The sequence below is a fragment of the Lepus europaeus genome, chromosome 9 (genome assembly GCF_033115175.1).
Source record: "Lepus europaeus isolate LE1 chromosome 9, mLepTim1.pri, whole genome shotgun sequence".
In the NCBI taxonomy this organism is placed as follows: Eukaryota; Metazoa; Chordata; class Mammalia; order Lagomorpha; family Leporidae; genus Lepus; species Lepus europaeus.
This window is the reverse complement of record NC_084835.1, coordinates 59,152,390-59,164,820: the sequence shown is the minus strand read 5'-3', so window position 1 is coordinate 59,164,820 and position 12,431 is coordinate 59,152,390. Positions and strand designations below refer to the sequence as shown.

Here is a 12,431-nt window from a genome sequence, read left to right as displayed (position 1 = left end):
TTACATGTGGAATCTCATTGTTTCATTTTGTTCTTAAAACAATAGTCACAAGGCAAATGATTTCCATATATTTTTGCTTTTCTACATTGTAGTGAGCTGCTTCAGATCCTAAATGCCTTCTATTAAACTTGCCTGTACTTGCAATAGTATTTTTCTCCTGGAAAGTGACTAGTGGTTTTTTTGAAAATTGAAAGGTATAAATACTGAATGGAAGGTTGGTTTTAGAGCTTACTTTTCTTTTTTCCCAGCCTCTTAAAAAGAGTAGTGACCCGAGTTATAAAGGATAGAGAATGTTTTATATATTTGGAAGGTTTACTTACACGAATAAAATTTCTTAATTTATGTGATTACATTTTTGTTTTATTAAGACAAATGTGTCTTAGTCTTTTCAGTGGCAAAGTAGAAAGAAACAAAAATGGTAGCTGGGATACTGTTGGTTGGCATCCAACTAGTTCTAGCAGTGATTTTTCAATTACAGTCTTAACGCAGATTTTTATCTTTTTCACAGTACAGCAATGAAGATTATCCTGAAGTCATTTCATCTATATCTGTCATTCTTATAGCTTTTTACTTTGTGTTCTATGATGAATTATAAATCAGTAAGTCTGATGCTACAGTATGTTGTCCTATCAGAGCAACATGTGAAAGTGCAAAACAGGCATCTATTAGGATACTGTGAAGTACATTTAATTCTCAGGGCTAGAAAGCCCAGACAAGTTCAAGCAGCTTTTGCACAGGCTTGTTGGTTTTAATTTTCCAATTTATTTCTCCCCAGGTAGCGTAAATAATAGTTAATTATAAGGAACTTAGATAATAAAGGGATATTTCCTATGTATACTATTAACTAAAATTTAAAAGAAGCTTATTTCCCGTGACTAAGTGGCAATCTTTTTTAAAGATTTTATTTATTGGAGCCAGCATTCAGAGCAGCAGGTTAAGTCCCTGGCCTGCAGTGCAGGCATCCCACATGGGCACCTGTTCGAGTCCCAGCTCTCTATTTCTGATCCAGCTCCCTGCTAATATGCCTAGGAAGGCAGCAGAGAATTGCTCAAGTGCTTGGGCCCCTGCACCCACATTGGGAATCCAGGGGAGGCTCCTGGTTCCTGGCTTCAGATCGGCTCAACTCCAGCTGTTGCAGCCATTTGGGGAGTGGGCTAGCAGATAGAACACCGCCCTCTCTCTTTCTCTACCTCTCTCTGTAACTCTGTCTTCCAAATCAATAAAACTTTTTTAAAAAAGATTTTATTTATTCATTTGAGAGGTAGAGTTATGACACAGAGGGGGAGAAACAGAGAGAAAGGTCTTCCATCCGCTGGTTCACTCCCCAAATGGCTGCAATGGCTGGAGCTGGGCCCATCCAAAACTAGGAAACAGGAGCTTCTTCCAGGTCTCCCCACACAGGTAAGGGGCCCAAGCACTCAGGCCATCCTCTGCTGCTTCCTCAGGCACATTAGCAGGGAGCTGGATCGGAAGTAGAGCAGCTGAGACTCCAACTGGTACCCATATGGGATGCTGGCACCACAGGCGGAGGCTTAGCCCACTACACCACAGCTCTGGCCCCAGTGTCAATCTTTATAAAACAAAAAAAATAAAGTCTCAGTGTCCCTAACTCTGATTAAAAAAAAAAAAAAAACTGTATTCAGCAAATGAAAATGTTCTCTGACTCCCAAGACAGACAGGTTTTATGAAGAAGCAAGTCACAACATATAGCTTTGGCAACTCTGCTTTTCTAGATTTCCAGGTAAGTTTGAGCTTGTCTGAATCAGGATTGCAGTCTGTGATGAAGTATTCATACTTCTCTGTAAGTTCCTGCTTGCCCAATGCCTGTATCACCAGAGTGTAGCTTGGGTTTAGAATTCCACAGCACTAACATAGTTCATATATATTAGGTCACTTGCACTAACCTCAAACTACTGAGTCAGTTAGAAAATACCACAAGTATTGATTCCTGAAAGTGCTATGTAATAGCTAAGAGATTTCTGGAGATGACAGAAACAAGGAATTAAAATCTTTGCTGCAATAATCTGATTCCAGTTTTAATAGGTATTTAATAGGTATAAATTTTATGTTTGATGTTTAAATTTTAAAAATATAGTATTAACTTAGAGAAACAGTGTTATATAATAGTGATTACTTTTTAAAAATATTTATTTATTTATTTGAAATGCAGAACTGCAGAGAAAGGTGGGGACAGAGAGATCTTCCATCCACTGGTTCACTCCCTAAATGGCCACAATAGCTGGGGCTGGGCCAGGATGAAACCAAGAGCTAGGAGCTTCTTCCAGGTCTCCCATGTGGGTAGCAAGGGCCCAAGCACTTGGGCCATCCTCCACTGGTTTCCTAGGCACATTAGCAGGGAACTGGATCAGAAGTAGAGCAGCCAGGTCTCAAACTGGTGCCCATATGGGATGCTGGCTTTGCATACAGCAGCTTTATACCCCACTACACCACAACACAAGCCCCAACAGTAATTAATTTTTAAAAGCAAGTAAATTAGTAATGTTTGATTAAGTCTCAGATTTTTAAATTCTTACTGAAATTGTTTGTTGGAATAATGTGAAAACAGGATAAGTACTACCAAAAACAAACTAATTTTAGGCTACTTTAATATTAAAAAGTAGTGCCCAAAATCAAGATGGTAAGAGTTCTACTCTGCTTCTTGCCAGTTACGTTATTCCCTGGAAGAAGAGGAAGGAGACCATTTAAGATCACCACAGTTTTAGATAATGACAAAGCTAATTGAAGGATGATAACATGAACACCAGGGGCAGGCGTTTGGCCCAGCAGTTAAGGTGCTGCTTGAAATGCTCACCTCCCACGTCCGAGTCTCAGCTCCGCTTCCAGTCCCAGCTTTTCTGCTGATGTGCACTCGGGGAGGCAGCAGGTGATGGATGGCTCCAGGAGACGGTTTCCTGTTACCCAAGTGGGAGACCTGGATTAAGTTCCTACCTTCTGGCTTCTGACTTTGGCCTGGGCCAGCCCTGGCTGTTGAAGGCATTTGGGGAGGAAACCAGCAGATGGGAGCTTTCTCTGTCTCTCAAGTAAATTAATTAATTTAAAAAATAAAATAAAATGCAACATCATGTCATAGGTAGCAATGGAAGAAATCATTGGGAGTGTCTGATCTAAAATGAGCAGATGGGAATAAAAGGCATTCTTTTGTTTTAAGCAGTGTTTTTGTTGAAAGGGACTAAAGCTTATTCCAATTAGTAAGAATATCTCTGACAAGAAGTACAGCTAGACCTCTCAAAGGACTAGGACCAAGAATTAAATCATTGCAAGGAAGCAAAATGGCTTTTCCCTCTATTCAGTGCTCTTCTCCTTGTGACTACTTATGTGGCCGAACATGGCCTCTCCAATCCCAGCTTTCCATCACACCACAGTGCACGTTCCTAACCAAGAGTAAAAGACATTTGTGTCCCACTTCCAAAATCCTGGGGGAAAACATGACTGATCAGCTACAGTCTGCCTTTGTTCCAATTATTTGTAGTCTGGGAGAAGAAAGGTCATATAGTTCAAGTCATACCTGCCAAAATCCAGGATTGTGGGAACCAAGGGTGGTTGGCAACCAAGAATGGTAGAGAGATTGTCCAAGAGTCTAGTATAGCCAGTGTGAAAATTGAGAATGACTTTGTTGGAGACACATTGTTATTGGGCAAGGGCGTCTTACAAAGCAGCCCCAGGGAATCATACTTCAGTTCAGCATAAGGAATCACTTGCTAGAGGGCTACAAGGTTGGGACAGGTTATTGGGATTATTAAGTTCCTCATCCGCTGTGGGGTATTATAGAAGAGGTTCCAGTGTTAGATGGCAGAATGGTCTGGTGGACCTGTGCAGTTCCTTCTAAGCCTCAGAGTAAAATTAGCTTTGCCAAGTTACTTTCAATGAAGTCATAAAATATTAATGTTCTTTCTACGTAGTTTCTCTTAAATAGGGAGAGCCCAGTGAGCATTGGTGGTTGTAGAGCATCCGTGTAGGTCAGGTTGTGGAGTGGCAGCTGGGGCATGGAGGTGATGGGCCAGTGCGGAAGGAATTGCCCTCAGCTCCATTCGCAGAGCAGGTGATACTAGTTAGATTTTGCCAGCAACTCACCCCCAAATTCAGTGATTTAAAATATCTCCACTTACTTAGTCCTTATTTCTGTGGGTTGGCATTTTGGGCCTGGGTTAGCTGAGAGCTGGCCTCACTCCCATGTGTGCTATTAGCAGCTGGCTAGTTAGAAGCTGGCTGATTTGGGTTGCCTTCAAGTGGACTGACTTGTCAACGTGGGCTTATACTGGGCTTCACAAGCACCGGGCAAAGTTATAGAGAAAGAGTGGACACACTCAAGGGTTTTTGAGGCCTAGACTCAGAAATGACATGATGTTACTTCCACCAAATTCTGTTGATCCGAGTGAATCTCATGATCCCTAAAATTCAAGGGGTCTGGAAATAGACCTTATCCCTTGAAGAAAAGAGCTGGAAAGTCACACTGCAGAGAGAGGAGGTACAGGGAGAGGAGTAACTGCTGCCCTCTAATCTGTCACATCACACACAAAGTTTTCATACATCACATGATCAAAAAATAGTATTTTTAAAAGGTGCTTTTATTCATACTTTATGGGGCCGGCAGTGTGGTGCACCAGGCTAAGCCTCCACCTGTGGTGCCGGCATCCCATATGGGGTCTGGTTCATGTCCCGGCTGCTCCTCTTCCGATCCAGCTCTGCTATGGCCTGGGAAAACAGTAGAGGATGGCCCAAGTCCTTGGGCCCCTGCGTGCATGTGGGAGACCCAGAAAAAGCTCCTGGCTTTGGATTGGCTCAGCTCCCACTATTACAGCCATTTGGGGAGTGAACCAGAGGATGGAAGACCTTTCTCTGTCTGTAACTGTACCTCTCAAATAAATAAATTAAATATTTTAATAAATAAATAAATAAATCATACTTTACATATCAGGAAGCCACAGCTCCCAATACAAGTTGACTATGGTTTAGATTATTTGGACGGTCAGTCCAGTTGCTGAAAAGTAGGATCTGTTATTGTACTGAATTATTTTGTTGAGTTGGTATGAGGCTGAAGTTATAGCTTATAAAGTAAAATGTTTTCTTTGTTTCAAAATAAAGTAAAAGCATCCCAGTATATAGTCACTAAATATATCCAAAAGAAAATAAATCTGCTTGATACTATAAATATTTATATTCTTACAAAAAGTTAACGATGTTGAATAAAAATATGGGGTGGCATTTGGCCTGGTGGTTAAGATGCCTGCAGCCTAGGTTGGAGTACCTGTGTTCAATTCCTGGCTCCGGCTCCTGATTGCAGCTTTCTGCTGATGCAGACTTTGAGGGGCAGCAGTGACGGCACAGTTGAGTTCCTGCTACCCCGGAGGTCACCTAAATTGAGTTCCTGGCTCTTGGCTCCTGGGCTCAGCCCCAGCCCAGCCCTGGCCACTGTGGGTATTTGGGGAGTGAACCAGTGGGTGGGAGCTCGTACTTGTACTCACGTACTCTCTCAAATAAATAAATACTTTTAAAAATTGTATCAAGTAACTATAAATTCAAATATTGTAAAAAATTATTTAAAAATAACAATTGTACTTTGTATTCTCTCGATTGTCTCTAGGAGCTCTGCCAGTGCCGGCCTGGCGAAGGGAATTGTTCCTGCTGTAAGGAGTGTATGCTGTGTCTCGGGGCCCTCTGGGATGAGTGCTGTGACTGCGTTGGTAAGTTGACGTGAAGTTCTTCTCACACAGTCCTTCAACCAAGAGACTTGAAAACTTGTAAGAGGATGATACACATATGTGTACAAAATACATTAGTAATTGTATTTCCTTGCACTGAATAGCATTCACATGTGTGTATTTTTATAGAAAAAGGTCTGGAAGGAATTCTGGGGTGCTTGCTCTTATGAAGGAGGAATAAGAGAACAAGGCAGGATTTTTTACTTTTTATTTTGAAATTTTTTATACTGTTGAATTTTTTTAAGAAAATATTTATTTGTTTGAAAGGCAGAGTGATAGAAAACAAGAGAGAGACAAAGAATCAAAGAGTTCTTCCAGCCACTGGTTTACTCACCAAATGGTAGCATGCCCAGACTGAGCCAGACCAAAGCCAGGAGCACATAACTCCATCTGGATCTCCCAAGTGGGTGGCAGGGCCCCAAGTCCTTGGGCAGTCTTCTGCCGTTTTCCTAGGCACTTTAACAGGGAGCTGGATTTGAAGTGGAGCAGCTGGAACTCAAATCAGTGCTCTGAGATGGGATGTCGGTATTGCAGGCAGCAGTTTAACCCACTGTGCCACAACACCAGCTCCTTTTGTCATCTTCTAAACCCAAATCATCCCCTTTTCTCAAGAGCCTTCTTCACTTGACTGAGATCCAGTACTTAAGCCCTAGATTGGATGCTGCTGTAATTGTTGTTCTACATGTTTCTTTCAATAGCGTATCAAATTCTTAAGAATAGGGATATTGGGGCCAGCTCTGTGGCCCAGTGGGTTAAGCCACTGTCTACAACACTGGAATCCCAAGTGAGCATTGGTTCAAGTCTCAGCTGCTCCACTTCCAGTCCAGCTACCTGCTAATGTGCCTAGGAAAGCAGTAGAAGATGGCCCAATGGCCAGCGCCACGGCTCACTAGGCTAATCCTCCGCCTTGCGGCGTCGGCACACCGGGTTCTAGTCCCTGTTGCCCCTCTTCCAGGCCAGCTCTCTGCTGTGGCCAGGGAGTGCAGTGGAGGATGGCCCAAGTGCTTGGGCCCTGCACCCCATGGGAGACCAGGAGAAGCACCTGGCTCCTGCCATCGGATCAGCGCGGTGTGCCAGCCACAGCATGCCTACCGCGGCGGCCATTGGAGGGTGAACCAATGGCAAAAGGAAGACCTTTCTCTCTGTCTCTCTCTCACTGTCCACTCTGCCTGTCAAAAAAAAAAAAAAAAGAAGAAGAAGATGGCCCAAGTACATGGGCCCTTGTCACCCATGTGGGAGATCCAGATGGGAGGTCCAGGTTCGTGGCTTCAACCTGGCCCAGCCCTGGCCATTGAGGCCATTTGGGGAATGAACCAACAGATGGAAGATATCTCTCCATTTTTTCCCTCCTCTCTCTGTAGCTCTGCATTTGAAACAAATAAATAAATCTAAAAAAAAAAAAAAAAAACCATGGATATTGTCATATTGATCATTAATACATTCACTGCTATTTTTTCAGTAAGATTTATTTGTTGATTTGAAAGGCAGAATTACTGAGGGGGTATGGGAAGAGATCCTCCATTTTTGCATCTCTCTTGCAGGTACCAGTTTAACCTGCACAACGATTCAGGTCCCGTTCATTGCTATTTTTATCAAAGTGAGATATGTGGCATGCTTTAGGGTCCAGTGCTGTGGTGTAGCAGGTAAAGCTGCCACCTGCAGTGCCAACATACCATATGGGCACTGGTTCAAGTCCTGGCTGCTCCACTTCCAATCCAGCTCACTGCTAATGCACCTGGGAAAGCAGCAGAAGATGGCCCAAGTCCTTGGGCCCCTGCACCCACATGGGAGACCCCAAAGAAGCTCCTGGCTCCTGGCTTTAGGCTCGCCCAGCCCTGGCTGTTGCAGCCATTTGGGTAGACGGAAGATCCCTCTCCCTCTCTCTGTTTCTCCCTGTCTCTCTCTGTAACTCACCTTTCAAATGAATAAATACTTTTAAGAAAACAAAAGATAAATGAATCTTAAAATAAAAAAGAAAAGAAAAGAAATCACGCAGTGCTGACACAATCCCATCTCACTTCTGTCCAGTGCTTTGATCCTGTGCCTGAGAGTCCACCTCTGTCAAGTCTTCAGGTTGTGTTGCTGCCATTATCCTTAATAATATCCTAGAAACTACTGGTTGATTCCCTGTCATGATAGATGAGGATGTAGCTCTCTTATCTCTTGTCTTCCAAATACAGTTTTATCACTACTCCTAGTTAAATCAGTGTTTAATAATTAGTACAAACTAGTGTTACATCCTAGTTCAATACGTAGGAATGTAAGCACTAACTTATTCAGTGAATTATCCTGTCTTTTTGTACTTTTGGTATACTTCCTAAGAGATTTCCTTATCTTTTAACTTTTGTTTTAATTTTAAAATTTTAACTTCTTGTTTTAACTTCCAAGATTGTTTCTGATTGTCCTTTTTAGGGCAACAAACTTTTCTTGTCTTATAAATAAGGAGTTTTCCTTACCTTTCTGGGATTATTAAAGTATTGTCGTAGAGGCTTTTGCTTCTACTCCTGATATTATTTCTGCTTTCTCAAATGTCTGGTGACCCTTGGGCATCTATTCCATGTAAAATGTAGGTGCTCCAAAGCTGGCTGGAGGGCTGGGGCTGGGACGTGGAATCGGCCTGCCTCACTGTCAGACTACTGAGGATGGGAGCTGTTGTTTCGCTGGGGGCTGTTTCATGTCTGAGGATTCTGCCCTTTGGGGCTGCACAGCTTTGTCAGAGCAGGATCTTCCAGCTGTCTGCCTGGCATGGGAGTGGGAGTGGGGGGGAGGTGGTCTGTGTGGCAACAGAGATTCTGGGATCCCGAGGGGCTGGGACACAATCTGCCACAAGCCTTCTTCCATCACTCCCCTCGTGTTTTCCAGCCTCAGCTCTACCCTCTGCAATTCCTGCCATTCCCAGTGCAGGGCTTCTTGGGTTTAATATCTCTGGAGAATAGCCTTCCCATCCCCCACAGTTGTGGCTGAAGGTGTAACCACCTGCAATATGGGCCTGCCTCTGCCATACCTGGTGCTTCCAGCCCCTGAGCCTCCCCAGGTTCCACAGTGAACGGTGGCCAGAGGGAGATTCTGCCTGGTTTAGTGCTCCAGTTTCTTGTTTTACCTTATTGTTTCTTAGGGGATTCTGAGAGAGCAGGGAACAGAAGTCTTTCCTTCTGTCCTCTTATATTTATCTTGGTAGTAACACATGACACAGTATACCTAATATAACTGCTGTGGACCTGCTGCCCCACTCTCTTAATGCTAATATAATGTTTGACACAAAGAAGTTACTCAAATGTTACATGACACTGTCAAATAAATGAATTCTTATTGCATTATTCTCCCAAGATGAGCAGTTTACTCCTAACGGCTGTAATTTTTTACTATATCAGCTGAAATAAAAGAAGCTGTGTGTTATTTTAGAGTATTAAATGAAATTCTTTTAATATGTACAATGAAAGTAAAAAAGAGAAATACCTATATTAAGCCCTGATATACAAGCATTTAAGCACAATGTCAAAGTATACAGATACACTTTTAGCATTTCGTAAAATCATGTGTGTGTGCATGTGTGTCTGTGTCTGAGTTTGTGAGTGTTGCGTGTTATGCGTGTTTTCATCATCACACCATGGTAACAGTGTCTTTCAGCTTCTTCTTCCAGAGAAAGTGTTCTGCCGCTTCCCCATTGAAGAACAGTTACATGTATTCATGTCTCTGTGGTTTTATATATATATATGTGTGTGTGTGTGTGTGTGTGTGTATATATATATATATATATATATAAAATTTACCTTTAAGTTTTAAACTTTGAGTTGAGTGCATAATGTAACATTAGCTTTCACTTTAATTTCAGTTAATCTTTTTACTTCCTAAGATAAAATTTAAATATTCCTTTCTAGGGTAAAATTTATAGAAATTCTAATCCTGTTTCTATAGCAGTCTTCTTCCTGGTAGGCAACTCCCTTCCAAATTAGGCTCTCTTGATGTCCTCTGCAAACCTGTGACTGCTCTAAGTTGAAACTGTCCCCATACTTTGCACGGGTGGGTGCAGGCCTCTGAGAGGACCCAAATTAGAGTCCAGCCTTCCTTTCCTGCCTCCTCCAATGGGTAATGGCACATCTTTGTCCAGCAAGCTTTCTCCACAAGTTCCCTTGGGTGAGAGGATTTGTTTCTCTTTTCTGATTTTCCCTTAGGATCAGAGTAGCCACTATGGATCATTGTTATCATTGCTGCCCAACATATTCCTCAAATTCTGTAGTTTTTCAGTCCTAGGTCTCCACCTGCAACCCCTTTTATGTGTGTGCATCTTTGCTTTTCTAAATGTACACAAAAAATATAGTGAACTACTGTTTACTTGTTACCCCATTTGAACTAGCATTAGTATCCTCCCTTTGTCTGTCTTTCTGTACATCTGTCTACCTGCCTCAAACCTTTTTGATTTGCTGGGGTTTTATAAGGTAAATAATTTCACTCCACCCCAAATGTATCTTAGTTATATATCCCCAAAAAAGAGACTTTTCTTACATAACACAATGTCATTGCCTTACCTATTATAATTAATAGTAGTCCTTTAATGTCATCTAATACTCAGCTCATACTCAGACTTCACTGATGGGCTAAATTTTTTGTATAGTTGTTTTTATTCAAATCAAGGTCAAACAAAGTCCACTCCCTATATTTGGCTGTGAGGTTTCTTAAGTTGCTTTTATTCTAGAACAGTTTCTCCTCCCCTTCATCCCCATCTCTTAGTATTCTGTTGACTCTTTGCAGAAACCAGTCAGTTACTGGTGTTTTCAGAAAACCATCAGTTTTCTGATGGAAAATAAAGGACATTCCACATTCTGCATTTGGCTGATTGCTTCCTGTGGTTATTTGGTTAATTATGGTGCCCTCTTTATTTCGTATAGGCTAAAAATTAGAACTAAAGATGATTAGATTCGGGCTGAGTTTTGGAGAAGTGGGATACAGTGGTACAGTATACATAATAAAAGGCAAACACATCTAGCCATCCTGTCTTTATTGATGCTGAAATTGACTGTGGACCTAGATGGTGCAAGTCTGATTCCTTCATGGTGAAGGTCCTGGTCAGCCTTTTGCCTGGTAATTTCAACTTGTCATCAGTGACCGTTACCTAATCAGTCATTTCATAATAAATTGTGTAACAGGTTTTTTTTTTGTTATTTCTTTGCAATGTTAGTTGGAATTATTTTGTGTAGAAGAATGCCCCCTCATCCATTAGTGTCCCCTATTGACCTTAAAATAAAGGATAAATAAACAAATTCAAATACATAATTCTTTGTCTGTTTTCAGAGTACTTGACCATATATATGCCTTAGCAAATTCCATTAGAATTTAGTACATTTTGTTTGCTTTTCAGTAGCTGTCCTTTTTTTTTTTTAATAACATTATGAGCTCATGGCTTTTTAAAATATGTATCTAATATTTCAATTGGTTGCTGGTATTATTCTTTTTGTTCAAATTATTCCATCCTTGGTTAGGATCCTCTTCAGGCCTTCAGTAAGCTCCTTTTGATGTGGTTTCTGTCATCTCTGTCCCTGCATTTGCTGCCTACATCTGGAATTGGCCGTTTCTGTAGGGACACTGGTTCCCTTTAGAGACCACAGTCTCTAAAGTCGAAGGGACTTGTTACTACCACATTGTCTTTCCTTCTAGTGCTTTCCAGTGGGCAGAAACTAGTAAATTGCTAAAGGGGAAAATTTTGAGTTTGTACTAATATTGCAGTTTCAAATGTAAGATTACAGGGTCTCTACTACTTTTGATTTTATATTTCTAAGTAGTTAATAATGATATTAATTCCTTGTATGCTTTGTTTGTAATATTAGTGGGACTATTAAATAAAAGTTAAGATTGCTAATCTTGGAATATATACTGAAGATATAATACTCTGTTGTTCCAGGGTCAGTTGGAGTCATCTTTTTTTAAAGATTTATTTATTTTATTCAAAAGATAGAGTTACAGGTAGAGGGGGAGAGAGAAAGAGAGAGAGGGAGGGAGGGAGAAAGAGAAAGAGATCTTCATCCACTGATTCACTCCCCAAATGGCTGTAATGGCTGGTCCGAAGCCAGGAGCCAGCAGCTTCTTCTGGGTCTCCCATGTGGGTTCAGGGGCCCAAGTACTTGAGCCATCCTCAGCTGCTTTCCTAGGCCATTAGCGAGGAGTTGAATCAGAAGTGGAGCAGCCGGGACTCAAACTGGTGCCGCAGGTGGAGGCTTAACCTACTACGTCACAGAGCCAGGCCCTGGAATAATTTTCTGTGTGTTTGTGTGACCAACTTGATATAAAGTTAGGTTCATTTGTTTATTTTCAACTTTTAGGGATTATTTCCTTTTTGATTACTTTTGCATTTTCATTAGATAAAACATTTACATAATTATAAAAATAAATGTACATAACAGTGGTAAAATAGATCTTTGTCACTTCCACTCTGGGCCCTCCCCTCAAATTCTTAAGGTGACTTGTGTAAATATTCAAGCTGGGATACTTTTGAGAATGCAACCAGAACAGTAAACTAAACCTAATCCTGAATCGACCTGAATTGTCTCAAGCAGACTAGAACATGTACTTTCATCCTACCTATAGCCATTTTTTAAAACTAAAAAAAAAAAACATTTACATGTTATATGAATATATGAATCATTCGTTTCTTATATAAACCTTTATGCCCCTTGATTGTTTTTCCCCTCTTTTCAAACATAATTGAATGTCCTAGAG

At 41.3% G+C, this 12,431-nt stretch overlaps 1 protein-coding gene across 1 annotated transcript in view; it reads left to right on the top strand.

Annotated features, from left to right (window-relative positions):
• The window catches only part of TWSG1 (twisted gastrulation BMP signaling modulator 1), a 59,893-nt gene that overhangs the window by 29,577 nt on the left and 17,885 nt on the right, over nt 1-12,431 (top strand). The window contains exon 3 of the mRNA XM_062201364.1: nt 5,603-5,702. Within this exon, the coding sequence (XP_062057348.1) occupies nt 5,603-5,702 (100 nt within the window). The remainder of the gene's footprint in view (nt 1-5,602; nt 5,703-12,431) is intronic.